Raw genomic sequence first — 13,264 nt, 5'->3', positions numbered from 1 at the left:
CCTTTCCCACTCATTCATAGCATTGCAGCACGCCCCCCTACAACCTCCCCTCCCTCATGTCTTCCTTACCACTTCAGCTGCAGCACTCAAATCCACGACGTGGGCCTCCGAGAAAACAGTCAGGAACTTGCAATTTGACCAATGCTCCTCCTCTGACACGCGGTGATGAAAAACACACAGTGAGAAGTGTAAAACAGAAAGGTCACCACCACAGCTGGAGCAAAAGGTTTCAGCTTTAAAACCTGTAACAGTTGACTGCATTTATCCGCCTTTTGGCTTCTACAGTGAACCTCCCCCAGTTTAGTTTTAAAGTTTTAACTAATTTAAACTCAACAAAACACACTTATTAACAAACTGTGAGCGTATTTGAACAAAAAAATACTAATTGTAAACATTAAATGTAGAGATAATACTGTACGTAGTGTACTGTTGCGTATATGTGCATGTGCCTTTAAGAGGCGGGGCCTAGCAGTGTGGGATGTGATGCGGCGAGTCTGCTATCTGCGTGTGAATGTCTGGGCATGAGGTGTTGACTGCAGCTCAGGGTCCGAATTATCCGGTATCGCATTGGCAAATGAGACGTAAAATGAAGTCTTTGGCGATGCATTATTCCTCAATTTCCTTCACTACAATATGCGATGCATGTTTTTAAAGTTTACTGTAAGCAAAACATTTTTCTGAGCGGTTAGCAGCTCTCAAAACAAAGATTGAACCATTTATTTCTCATAACTGGGTGAAAAGCGCGTGGGTTGATAACAGAAATTAAAATTGTGTAACCTTAACACTGAGTACAACTTGCTTTGATGAATTTGATTGCTGGGATAGGCTCCAGCACGCCCGCGACCCTAGTGAGGAGAAGCGGCTCAGAAAATGGATGGATGGATGTAAAAAAAATAATAATAATAAATAAACCGGCGCGTCCGTATTTAACAGCTGCCCAACCTCACTGCTTTACGGGTACTACCGCCATTGAATACGTGGTGCACGCTATTTTCTTATGCTCCCCAGCTCCTGAGCCTCGGAGGCGAAAAGCTCTCTTTGCGTCCGGTGTCAACGCATTATAAATCACTCATCATCGCCTCCATGGCACCGGTGTCGTTATCACCAAGGGAGGACGAGGGGGTAGAACATCAACTAGCGCGGTCATAGCTATATATATATATATATATATATATAAGATGTTAAAGAGTGCGGTAAACTGTCCTTTTCCCCAACATCCATCTCCCTCCCTTCCCGTTCACGCCTCCTGTTACCTTGAAGGCCCCCAGGACAATCGGAAACCACGCTCATGGACAATATGCAGGGTTTCTACAACAGGATTTATGCTTTCCCAAAAGGCAAAAAATTCTCTCTATACATAACATTACTTGTTCAAAAGGTCAAAATATGCCTCTATTTATGGAGTGAACGGTTTTAAAATTTAGGATAGAAAAGCATAAAACTAGACAGTGATTTAGTACTTAGTGGAACTTTTATTAAAATATTGCCCAAAACCGGCACGGTGGACGACTGGTTAGAGCGTCACCCTCACAGTTCTGAGGACCCGGGTTCAATCCCCGGCCCCGCCTGTGTGGAGTTTGCATGTTCTCCCCGTGCCTGCGTGGGTTTTCTCCGGGCACTCCGGTTTCCTCCCACATCCCAAAAACATGCATTAATTGGAGACTCTAAATTGCCCGGAGGCATGACTGTGAGTGTGAATGGTTGTTTGTTTCTATGTGCCCTGCGATTGGCTGGCAACCAGTTCAGGGTGTACCCCGCCTCCTGCCCGATGACAGCTGGGATATGCTCAAGCACGCCCGCGACCCTAGTGAGGAGAAGCGGCTCAGAAAATTAATGGATGGATGGATTGCCCAAAACAGCATTTTGAAAAATTGCTACACAAAGCTCAGCAATTGCTATACAAAAATAATTTTGTATCAATAAATGCTTGCGTGTGTTCAGTCTTGATATGTTTTGCTGTTTTCCCAGTGTTCAATGAAAAGCTGAAAAGCGCATCGGCAACTGTCGCTCTTCTTTCCCACATGCGAGGTCATGACAGTTGATAGAACATAGAATATGAAAAAATATGCACTGAAATGTTAATAATTATAGTAATCATAAATATGAAGAGAGACAACAAAACACAACAGATAGTGAATAACAACAGCCTCAGATATTAATTACTAATGTTAAAAATAAGTAAATGAATCAGAATAGTCGCCATGAGACGTAGTTCATGGCTGTCACAGTTTCCATAATATCACTGACCCTAACCCCAATAAGACATTGTTTGGTAGATTTCCTAGTGGAGAACATGAAATTACTTTCATTACAGTGGGACCTCGACTTTCAAGTGACAATGAAATCATGATGCATTAACTGTTCAATCATTTACTTTCAATTTAATTGTTTTTACAACATATTTGTTGGTGTTTTTCGTCAGGGTTGGAACATATTATTGGCATGTCCATTCATTTGAATAGAGAAAGATGATTTGAGATAGGAGTGTTATGAGTTACGAGCGTGGTCACGGAACGAATTAAACTAGTAAGTCAATGCACCACTGCATATGCAAGTTGTGGTTACATACAGTATTAAAAGTGCCGGTATTTTACCAAAAAGAAAAGGTATGGTAGACAATTTCTGGGTCAACTTCATCCAAACCTATTATGCATCAGTGCCCTTTGCATATAACATCCATCCATTTTCTATACCACTTCTCCTGTTGAGGGTTGCCAGTCAATCACAGTACAAATATTGAAACAGACAACCTCTCACACTCATTCTCACGGAAGTCAGGCAAGTGAACCACTACACCACCAGAACAATAACACAGAAAAGGTGGCTATTGACGGCTAATACAGGCACTTTAGTAGGGGATAAACACTCTCCTACCTTTCACGGTAACCATAACAAGCATAATGATAAACAATGGCCACACTAGCATATTAGAATTACATACATTCTTCGTGGATGAAAAATGGCTTTGTGTGGCTATAATCTGCCAATTGTTAACAGTCCAACCATGCCCATAGAAAAGTACAGACCACAGGAAGCAGAAGCACCAAGAAAATAAAACCCAAAAAGAAAGCATAATGTGAATAGACGAGAGAAAAGCTGTGATTTCTGATCCTACCTTTAAAATTCCCCATTATACACGTTCCATAAGTCACATAACGCTGCGAGGTTAGGCGTCCAAAAAAGCCTTGAGAGACTCAACTGACAATGCCGCTGTCAAGCTTTGGCTGTGTTATTAGTACACAACAGACTGGCTCTGCAACATTTCTGTTTCTCTTCAAAAAACAACCCTATCGCCCTGCCCACCGGTAGGAGCGATGTGCCGTCAAGCTCTGGTAGAGTTTGAAAAACTAAGAAGTAGGTGAGCGAGGCGGAGTAAGAAGCCCAGTCTGGGAAGTTTTTTCATGGGCTATAATTAGGTTAATACCGAAGGACTACAGGGTGAAAGATGACCTCATTTTGGGTAGAACAAAGAGACAAACTAGTGTCTGATTACTGACAAACTCGTAAATTAAAATGCCCGTATGACCGTAAAATTCAAATAATTATATGACAAAACTTCAGAGTTGGAGACTTCAACTAATGGCACCTAGAATTAACTCTAGGTGTGTGTTTACCTTCTTTTTTGGATTTTTGTGTGTGTTTTTTTCCTAACACGAGAGCTCAGTTCAGAAAGTCTCTGAAGGGTGAACTCTTTGTCTTTCTTGTTCTTTGACTTTTTTGTGACTTTTATTCCAAAGTTGTCACTTGTGACCGTTACGGTACTGTGTCTTGTTGTTTATACACTAGTTAACGTCTTTTTTATACTTGACAAGTAAGGATCTCAAAAAGCAAGCGGGAGTTTGTTTTATTTATTTCGGTTATTGATAATATTAACCAATTAATTGCCGTGGACGTCTATATTCGTCAAATGGAATACAACCATTCACTGCCACCGATGTATATATTCGTCAAGTACGTTTTGGTCAACTGGTCGGTGCGGAAAAGGGTCTCACCCAGCTTCAGAATGTAAATGTTGGACTAAGTATAAAATAACCCTGAATATGAAGTTGAAAAAGTAATTTAAAGTAGATTGAATGAATGACATTTTTCATTATTTATTATTATATATATTTTTTTAATTCCTCGGTCCTCTTGGTCCATCTGAAATCCACCCGTGCCTTGTCTCACCTTCCACAAGGAGCACTGCAGTAGAATTTCGAATATTAGCAAGCGCACAGCCTGAGTTTTCATGCAAACATGAAACCAGGATACAGAGTGAAATCAAGTTAATGCAGAAAAGTGAAAAACACAATCTGATGTTAGACAATAGGGGTGGGCAATAAGGGGAAGAAAATCTCAATATTTTTTATTTTATTTTGCGATAACAATAATTTGACGATATCCTAAAAAAACTGAAAACTTCTACTTATTTCCCAGGACATTTATTGATAGACACAGCATTTCAGAACAAAGCTCTTGTTTACTTTGTAAAGTGCTTCATACATTTACTGCAAAACTAATTGCACAACAATATTGAATGGCAAAATTTAACAATTAATAACTTCAAGTTATGGCAGCACGGCGGCCGACTGGCATAGCACATCTGCCGCACAGTTCTGAGGACCAGGGTTCAAATCCAGCGATTGAAGTGTTGCCTGTTTCTGTCTCAGACAGATTGCATGTTTTAATGCCTTATAGTGCCAGTTGTGGCCATAGTAACAGTATGAAAGTGCTTATTTGTTTATATTGTTACATTTGTCCAATAAACCAAATGTCAGCACCGACAGCTGTGTCTATCTTTAACTACTTGCGAGGGCATTACAAAACCTTCTAACTAGAGGTGGTAGGCTATATTAAATTGGCTACTGATGTTTACATTGTCTTGCATCGGCTATCATTGACGTGCTTTTTTTAAGTTTGAAATGATCCCGAACTTTGGACGCAATCTTTTATGCACTCTTTCCTCCTGGCTCACTGCCTTCGCACCAACATATTTTAACAAGAAGTGGTTGCATGAGTCTGCAGTAATATTAGTCTCTGTGGAAAAATTATTACTGCGAAGTTTTGAGGCAGAGATTTTGCTTAGATTTTTTAGTAATTGAATTGTTCAAGTTATTCAATTAATAATTTCTACATGCAGCTAAGTACTGATCACAGTTATCAGACTCAGGTTGCATTTTGCTTTCTATTTGTGACGCATCAGAGTCAAACCTAAAAAACTGGTTTGGTTTTTAACATTAGGAATAATGCTGCGGTCATTACAGTCGTACATTCTGTTTAGCAAAACAACATTTGACTTCTACGGGATGTTATGTTGGATGCAAGCACACAACGGTGAGTTTGTTGCTGTCACATTCTTGCATACAGAAGCGGGAAAAAATAGAATCAGTTTTGTGTAGTTCAAATCTTAATCCTGAGTTGCTGAGATGACATTTACAGGTTGCATCTGAAATCCAAACCACGGATGGATTCCTATGTTTCCAATCTTTTTTTGATCAGAAAGAAACCGCTGTCACTTGAAGCAAAAGATGTTTTGTCAGTCATCCGTAGGTTAATTCGTCTTTGAGGCACACCAGGACACTCACATCAAAAACAAAAGCCGAGGAATGATTACCAGCCATGCATATGAGTCTGCATTTAAGTGGCTCATTTGCAAGGGATTCAAAAGCTGATTGCTCTGATTTTTGAAGCTCAAAGCGGCTGAGAAGACTACTTGGAAACATACAACAGGCTGCACGTTTGCTCAACCAAATTACAGTCCAGCTATAAGACAAGAAGAATACTGCGTGATTATAAATCACATCTTTGTGAGTTTCAATTTAATCCTCAATGACAATGTACATACATACAACCAATCAGACTCACATTCACACTTACGGACAATTTTGTGTCTTCAATTAACTTAAGAAGCATGATTAGGGGATGTGGGAAGAAGCCAGAATACCCAGAGAAAACCCACACAAGCAATGGCAGAGTTGAACCCAGAGCTCCTGACCGTGACGTACACATGCTAATTCACCACTACCTCACTATGCTGCCTCTAGTCATAGAAAATTATGTACAACAGTGTCCTTTGGAAATCAACAATTCATGTGTTACTTTCTTTTACCAGTGCATTACCTTACCTCACCACATAGTTTGATGACAGTTTCTTCCAGTGAATAGGTAAATTCAAATCCTTTATTCATCAGATGAGCATAATGCGGAGGAGCAGCGGCAGAGTTTGTGAAATATTATTATTATTATTATTTTAAATATGACTCTTTTTCTTTATGGTTATGTTTTGTTTAATGATTGTGCATTTCTGAAATGCTTGAGTTTAATTTCAATCCCTTAAAATGAATAAATAAATAAATACAATTTTATGTGTTTGGCCTGATCCTTCATATTTTCTTTGAAGAAAGGCATCTTACAAATTCTGCCTGGTAATCAAACATATGAGTATAACTGTAATGTTTTCTCATTTACTAAATCAAAGTCAGGCTACATTTCAGAATAAGAACAAGTCAGAATCAGAATCATCTTTATTTGCCAAGTATGTCAAAAACACACAAGGAATTTGTCTCCGGTAGTTGGAGCCGCTCTAGTAAGACAACAGTCAATTGACAGAGAATACTTTTGAGACATAAATACATAAAAAGCACAGTCACAGAGCCATAAAAGGTTACGAGTAATGTGGTAATGCCGGTACAATTTATTTATTTATTTATTGACAATTGTGCAAAAAGATGCAGAGTCCTTTAGCAATTAGAGCAGTTTGAAATGACAAATATAACAATAGTCCGGTGCAATGACCATTGTGCAAAGGGCGCAGAGACCAAGAAATGAATGCAGTTTGAAGTGACTAGCAGTGCAATAATCTGGGACAATGTCGATTGTGCAAATGGTGCAGATGCTACTCAGGCGAATGAGTGCCCCGTATTGGTCAACAACAGATATGCAAATAGTGCAGAGTGGCGAGACTACTACAGTGAGTGCACGGGTAACGTATAATTGCCCCGACAGATATGTGACAACAAACTCAAGACAAAATTGGCAGCATGTTGCAATGGAATTGTAAGTTAACTGTTTAAGAAGTTAATGGCAAGAGGGAAGAAGTTTTTGAAATGTCTGCTTGTTTTAGTTTGCATTGTTCGGTAGCGCCTACCTGAGGAAAGGAGCTGGAAGAGGTGGTGACCATGATGTGGAGGGTCCAAGTGGATTTTGCACGCTCTTGACTTAGTTCTGACAGCGTGCAAGTCCTCAAGTGTGGGTACGGGGGTACCGACAATCTTTTCAGCAGTTTTGATTGTCCGTTGCAATCAGAGTTTGTCCTTTTTTGTAGCAGCACCAAATCAGACTGTGATGGAAGAACACAGGACTGATTCGATGACTGCTGTGTAGAACTCCCTCAACTGCTCCTGTGTCAGGCCGTGCTTCCTCAGAAACCACACGAAGTACATCCTCTGCTGGGCATTTTTGAGGATGGAGTTGATGTTGATCGCTCACTTCAGGTCCTGAGAGACTGTAATTCTCAGGAACTTGAAGGTCTCGACGGTTGACACAGGGCAGTTGGACAGCGTGAGGGGCAGCTGTGGCGAAGGATGCCTCCTGAAGTCCTCGATCATCTCTACAGTCTTGAGCGTGTTCAGCTCCAGCCGCTCCACTTCCTGTCAATACGTAGACTCGTCACTGTCTTTGATGAGGCTGATGACTGTGGTGTTGTCTGCAAACTTCAGGAGTTTGACAGAGGCGAGAGGACACAACCTTGGGGCGCCCCAGTGCTGGTGGTGCATGTAGATGAGGTGGTGTCCCTCAGCCTCACCTGCTGTGTCCTGCCCGTAAGGAAGCTGTAAATCCACTGGCAGATGGCAGGCGAGGCGCTGAGCTGGAGAAGCCTGAAGGAGAGGAGTTTGGGGATGATGGTGTTGAACGGAGAGCTGAAGTCCATGAACAGGATCCTCGTGTAAGTCCCCGCGTCGTCGAGGTTTTCTAGGGTGAAGTGCAGTCCCATGTTGACTGCGTCATCCGCAGAACTGTTTGCTCTGTAAGCAAACTGCAGGGGGTCCAGCAGGGGACCTGTGACATTCTTGAGGTGGTCCAGCGCGAGGCGTTCAAAGGACTTCATGACCACAGATGTCAGGGCGATAGGCCTGTAGTCATTCAGACCCGAGATTGCAGGTTTCTTGGGGACTGGGATGATGGAGGCGCGTTTGAAACAGGATGGTACTTCACACAGTTCCAGAGATCTATTGAAGATCTGTGTGAAGACTTTGAGGCAGGATGGGGACACAAGGTCGCTGCCGCTTTGTTGATCTTTTGTTGTTTGAAGAGGTGTCTCACCTCCTGTTAATGGATGGTCAACGAAGGAGGGGGAGTCAGAGGTGCGATGGTTGTCGGTGGTGCGGCTGGGTGGGTGTGGGGTGTGAAAGCTAAAACCTCTTTAAAAAGAGCAAACTGCCCAAGCAAGGCAGCAAAAGAGGAGTTATAACATGAGTAAAAACAGAACATTCACAACAGGTTCAGATTACAGCAAGTTATCAGACACGGTCGCACTGTCTTGAGAAAACTGCTTTCGTACCCCTTTGAAATTGTTTTAAATTCTCCTAGCGGAACTAGTCCCGTCAATTTGAGGTCCTTTTGTAGCTCATTCCAGGCTGAAGGACTTGCATAGCTAAATTGTCTTTTCACTGATTTGGTATAAGAAAGACAATTTGTACCACCAGTATTGAAGGACTGTGAATGACCTTTAGCAAGCCATACCAAAATTGGCTTGCTCAGTGGTGTAGTTATAAAGATAGATGTTTAAAGTAGAGAGGGATCTCTAATCAGACGCAGGTATTTTTAGCCTATACCTCGCTAATTAAGAGGTTTTGGACAAAAATGTTTTGTGTTCAAGTGTTTTCCCTCAGTCTCCAACCACATCTTTGAAATTGGAAAACAATCTGAAAGGTAAAGGGAGACGTTCTTACGTAACTTTGCACTGTACTGTAATACACAAAGTTTACTCAAAGTATATACCGTATGCCTGTCGGGTGATTTGTGAAGTTGGAATTCCTAAATCACGATTTTTAAATAGAAACTTAAACTCCCCTTGACTCTTGGGTTCTACAAAATAATACCAATTCCCAACTTCAAAGAGTGCAGCTGACAGCAGATAAAACCTAAACTATGGAAGAGCATTTTACTAAATTTACCTGTAACTAAAGGTGTTATGCCATAGAAGAGTTCTGCGTGGATGTACCGTATTTTTCGGACTATAAGTCGCAGTTTTTTTTCATAGTTTGGCCGGGGGGTGCGACTTGTACTCCGGAGCGATTTATATGTTAAATTATTAACACATTATTATATAATTTCACATGTTATTGTCACACTGACAACCGCAAGATGGCGCTCTAGGCCTGTGTATCTGTGCCTGCAATTGACAATGAGTCTGACGAAAGCGACGTAGAAGAGGAAACGGCGCATCGTCTACCTCCGGAGTTGGCGGAGTTGTTTAGAAGTGACACCGTGGATGAAGATTTCATTGGCTTTAGTGATTTGGAGTGACACTGATGGTTTGGTAAACTTGTTAGCATGTTCTTTATGCTATAGTTATCTGAATAACTGTCGGGTCGCGGGGGGAGTAGCTTTAGTAGGGACGCCCAGACTTCCCTCTCCCCAGCCACTTCCTCCAGCTCTTCCGAGCGGATCCTGAGGCGTTCCCAGGCCAGCCGAGAGACGTAGTATCTCCAGCGTGTCCTGGGTCGTCCCCGGGGTCTCCTCCCGGTGGGACGTGCCCGGAACACCTCACCGGGGAGGCGTCCGGGAGGCATCCGACCCACAGCTCGTGACCCTAGGTGAGGGTAGGAACGTAGATCGACCGGTAAATCGAGAGCTTTGCCTTTCGGCTTAGCTCCTCCTTTACCACAACGGAACGATACAAAGTCCGCATCACTGCAGACGCTGCATTGATCCGCCTGTCGCTCTCCCGTTCCATTCTTCCCTCACTTGTGAACAAGACCCCAAGATACTTGAACTCCTCCACTTGGGGCAGGATCTCATCCCTGACCCGGAGAGGGCACGTAACCCTTTTCTGACTGAGGACCATGGTCTCAGATTTGGAGGTGTTGATTCTCATCAAAGCCGCTTCACACTCTGCTTTTTTATTTTATTTTTTTATTTTTTTAAATGGATGGGACCAAATGCTATAAAACGCTGCTTCCTTTCCCTACACACCGATGAGGGAATGTTAGTGTTTGTGATACTGTTAGACTTTTGTGTGAATTTTGAAAAAACAAGTCACTGAGCAGTAAAGGGTTGCTAGTTATCTGGTAATGCCGGTACATTTTTTTTTTTTTTTTAAATTGTGCAAAAAGATGCAGAGTCCTCTAGCACTTACAGCAGTTCGAATGACTAATATTGCAATAGTCCGGTGCAATGACCATTGTGCAAAGGGCGCCGAGACTTCAAGGAGTGTATGCGGTTTAAAGTGACGAGTAGTGCAGTAATCTAGGACAATGTTGGTTGTGCAAATGTTACAGATACTCCTCAATCAGTGTGCAAATGGGGCAGATGCTACTCTGGCATGAGTGGCCAGTATATGCAAATAGTGCAGCATGGCGAGACAACTACAGTGAGTGCACGAGTAATGTATGATTGACTCTACAGAAATGTGATATTTACCAATATCAATATCGCACAACAACCCACTGGACTGGACAGTTTTCTCTGGAATTTTTACATTTTCTTTGGTGATAGCCAACATATTTATACACAATTTTAACAACAGCCCATGTCTCGAAAAACTCCTAAGTCGGGTCACTTGAATCTCAAAGCAGCACTGTATTAAGCTACTTTTTACACTTGTATGCTACTTAAAACATTGCTGTACAGTTTTATGACAGCCACAGTTTGACCCTGATTATATCATAAGGGAAAAATAGATTAAAAAAATTAAAAAAATAAAAAAAAAAAATCTGATTTCGACAGGCTTGTTGAGTTTCCACTATAATTAAATTTAGGTAGACGTGACATGAATAAACTGAGAGGGGCCCTTGTTAGATATAATTCCTCCAGGCTGAATTAGAGTAATGTACTGTATATTGTATATTGCACCCCACATACTCATCGTAAATATTCCATTTCTGTGACAGAGTAAAATCTTCTCTGTAAGAATCCTGCAAAATGGTTTAAATACTAAAAGTTATTATTAGTTGAGGTCTACACAGATTTTTTTAGTGCACTCAACAGCTGAAAAAACATTTTTTCACGGATACAACCGACAGCAGAGAGAATGTCTTCTTTTCCGAAGCAGAAAGAGTCACATGCACTAACCTGTCCATCATTAGCCCCAAACACGACAACCCGAGCCTCATTAGGAGAGGAACATAGTAGCTCTTCTGTGTACAACAGTGGCGGTATGGAGTGGATACGAGTGGTTCCATTGGGTCACCTCTACCTCTTAACAAGAGCACCCACCCACACACATGTAAGAGACATCAAGTCACAAGTCAGGGTTTTGTAAACTAATGCTACACACAGAAGATGCATAAAATGGTGCCTTCAGATACGAGTGACACAACCTCTGAGTTCTTCAAGGTACAAGCTGTCATTTGGACAATGTTTTTTCTTCGACTTGCGAGCACAAACTTGAGATATGAGCACCGTATGATAGCAATGAACTCAACTCAACTCACTTCACATTCACAATAAGCAGCACTTTGGCAAACAGGTAACAATTCTTCAAAAAAAGAGGAGTTTACTGTCAAACTAAAAACAAAAACTTGGAGAATTACATGTTGAGTGTTTGAAACAAACACATAGCTTAGCCTTTAGTCTGCTAGCGTAATGCCAATGCTAACAGATAATGGAAAATGGATCAAACCCGTTCAGCAACTGATATTCGAACACAAACGGTGCAGCAACACAATTAGACATTCACTATAACAGTACTCACAGTTATATAGTAGTATATTCTTTATCCTCTGTGAGGAGCTGAGACGTCTATACATTGGACAGACGTTCATGTACAGTATAGCCGTCTGTCTGTGTTATGCTAATCCAAGGTGGCCAAGGCAGGCAGCAGCACAATGGCCATTCAATTGATGCAAAGTGTGACAAAAACTGTTTACTTCTATTTAATTATGTCATTACTGTATGTTTTTATGAAGTACAATATTAAAGAGCACCATTTTTCCCATTTAAAAAAAGCACATTACAAATTCTTCAGTTGTTTGGGGGGGGCTGGAAATGGCATTTCAATAGGGAAAGATGATTTGATGACAGATGATGGTGACAGAACAAATTAAACTCCTATCAAGGCACCACACTGTATTCCCTGAGCTGCTAAAACATGTTTACTTGGAAAGGACAAAGTTGGCAAGCAGATGATAGTCCACATAATCTGTGGTTGCTCTGTGCAGGAGTACAAAACAACAGCCATTAAAGCTTCCTAAGGTAATTATTCACCCACTACACCTTTCCAGGAAAACCTTAAAAGCTACCAAGAGTAATGCGCTTTGACGGACGACATAAATTATTCTTATTGGATGTAAATCCTTTAAATAGAATCAGTATTTGAGCTACGAAGACGCACTACATCCTGTCTCTTGTCATTAGACAAGTGCATTTAACACCCTAGTGCTTTCCTGGAAACAGACACTGTATAAAGAGGATGTGTGTGGAGGAGGACTTTTGGAGAAAAGATAACATAGAGCAAGAATATTAAAAATATAAGACAAATTTGATGAGCTGATGTTCAACAAATGCATAATTAAGGTAGGGTTTATCAAAGTTTGGGTTTGGACACCAGATAGGCCCTTGGGAAATTTTTATTGGGTTACCAATTTTAAGAGTAACATTTTTCTTGGTTGGTGGTTTCTTAAAAATTTAATTAGAGGTACAAGTTGGGGCCAGAGAGGACTGATATTTTTCCAAGATCGTTTAACTAATGTAGAACTTTCCCGTTTATATTGACAATTTGAACAAATATGACAAAAGATGTTTTTTTTTTAAACTGTTGTGGTTTTATAAGTATAATTTTAAATGTATATATAATAATTTTCATCTTTAAAATGGAAAAGGTCTGGTGTGAAGAAAACTAGCCATAGTGTTAAAGTCGTAGTGTCAGTTTTGTGTTATTTGCCAGTCTGTACAACATCTAGTCAAGCCTCGACACTCATAGGCCAGTTTGCCATGGCCTCCAGGCAAATCTTTTGGCGTCGGTTGATGAACAAATACCATGCAAGTTCACTGAGAGATGCAGATGAGAAAATTCAATACAGTAACCTGCAAAAGAATGCACAGGTACGTCCACATTAAACTT

The 13,264-nt window shown here is 41.1% G+C and overlaps 1 protein-coding gene across 8 annotated transcripts in view; it reads right to left on the bottom strand.

The window, feature by feature from the left end:
• The window catches only part of LOC133487245 (plakophilin-4-like), a 103,895-nt gene that overhangs the window by 79,775 nt on the left and 10,856 nt on the right, over positions 1–13,264 (bottom strand). For 5 of the 8 annotated variants that reach the window (XM_061793558.1, XM_061793563.1, XM_061793562.1 and 2 more), the window contains exon 1: positions 3,116–3,263. The exons of 2 other annotated variants lie outside the window; for them this stretch is intronic. In XM_061793558.1, the coding sequence (XP_061649542.1) occupies positions 3,116–3,131 (16 nt within the window). In that variant the 5' untranslated portion in view covers positions 3,132–3,263. Of the gene's footprint in view, positions 1–69; positions 153–3,115; positions 3,264–13,264 lie in introns of those variants that run through there. One more of the 8 variants, XM_061793560.1, reaches the window with a different exon arrangement.

This window comes from Phyllopteryx taeniolatus, chromosome 12 (assembly GCF_024500385.1).
Source record: "Phyllopteryx taeniolatus isolate TA_2022b chromosome 12, UOR_Ptae_1.2, whole genome shotgun sequence".
NCBI lineage: Eukaryota > Metazoa > Chordata > Actinopteri > Syngnathiformes > Syngnathidae > Phyllopteryx > Phyllopteryx taeniolatus.
Note: the sequence above shows the minus strand (reverse complement) of the source record. Positions and strands in the feature narration are given on the sequence as shown.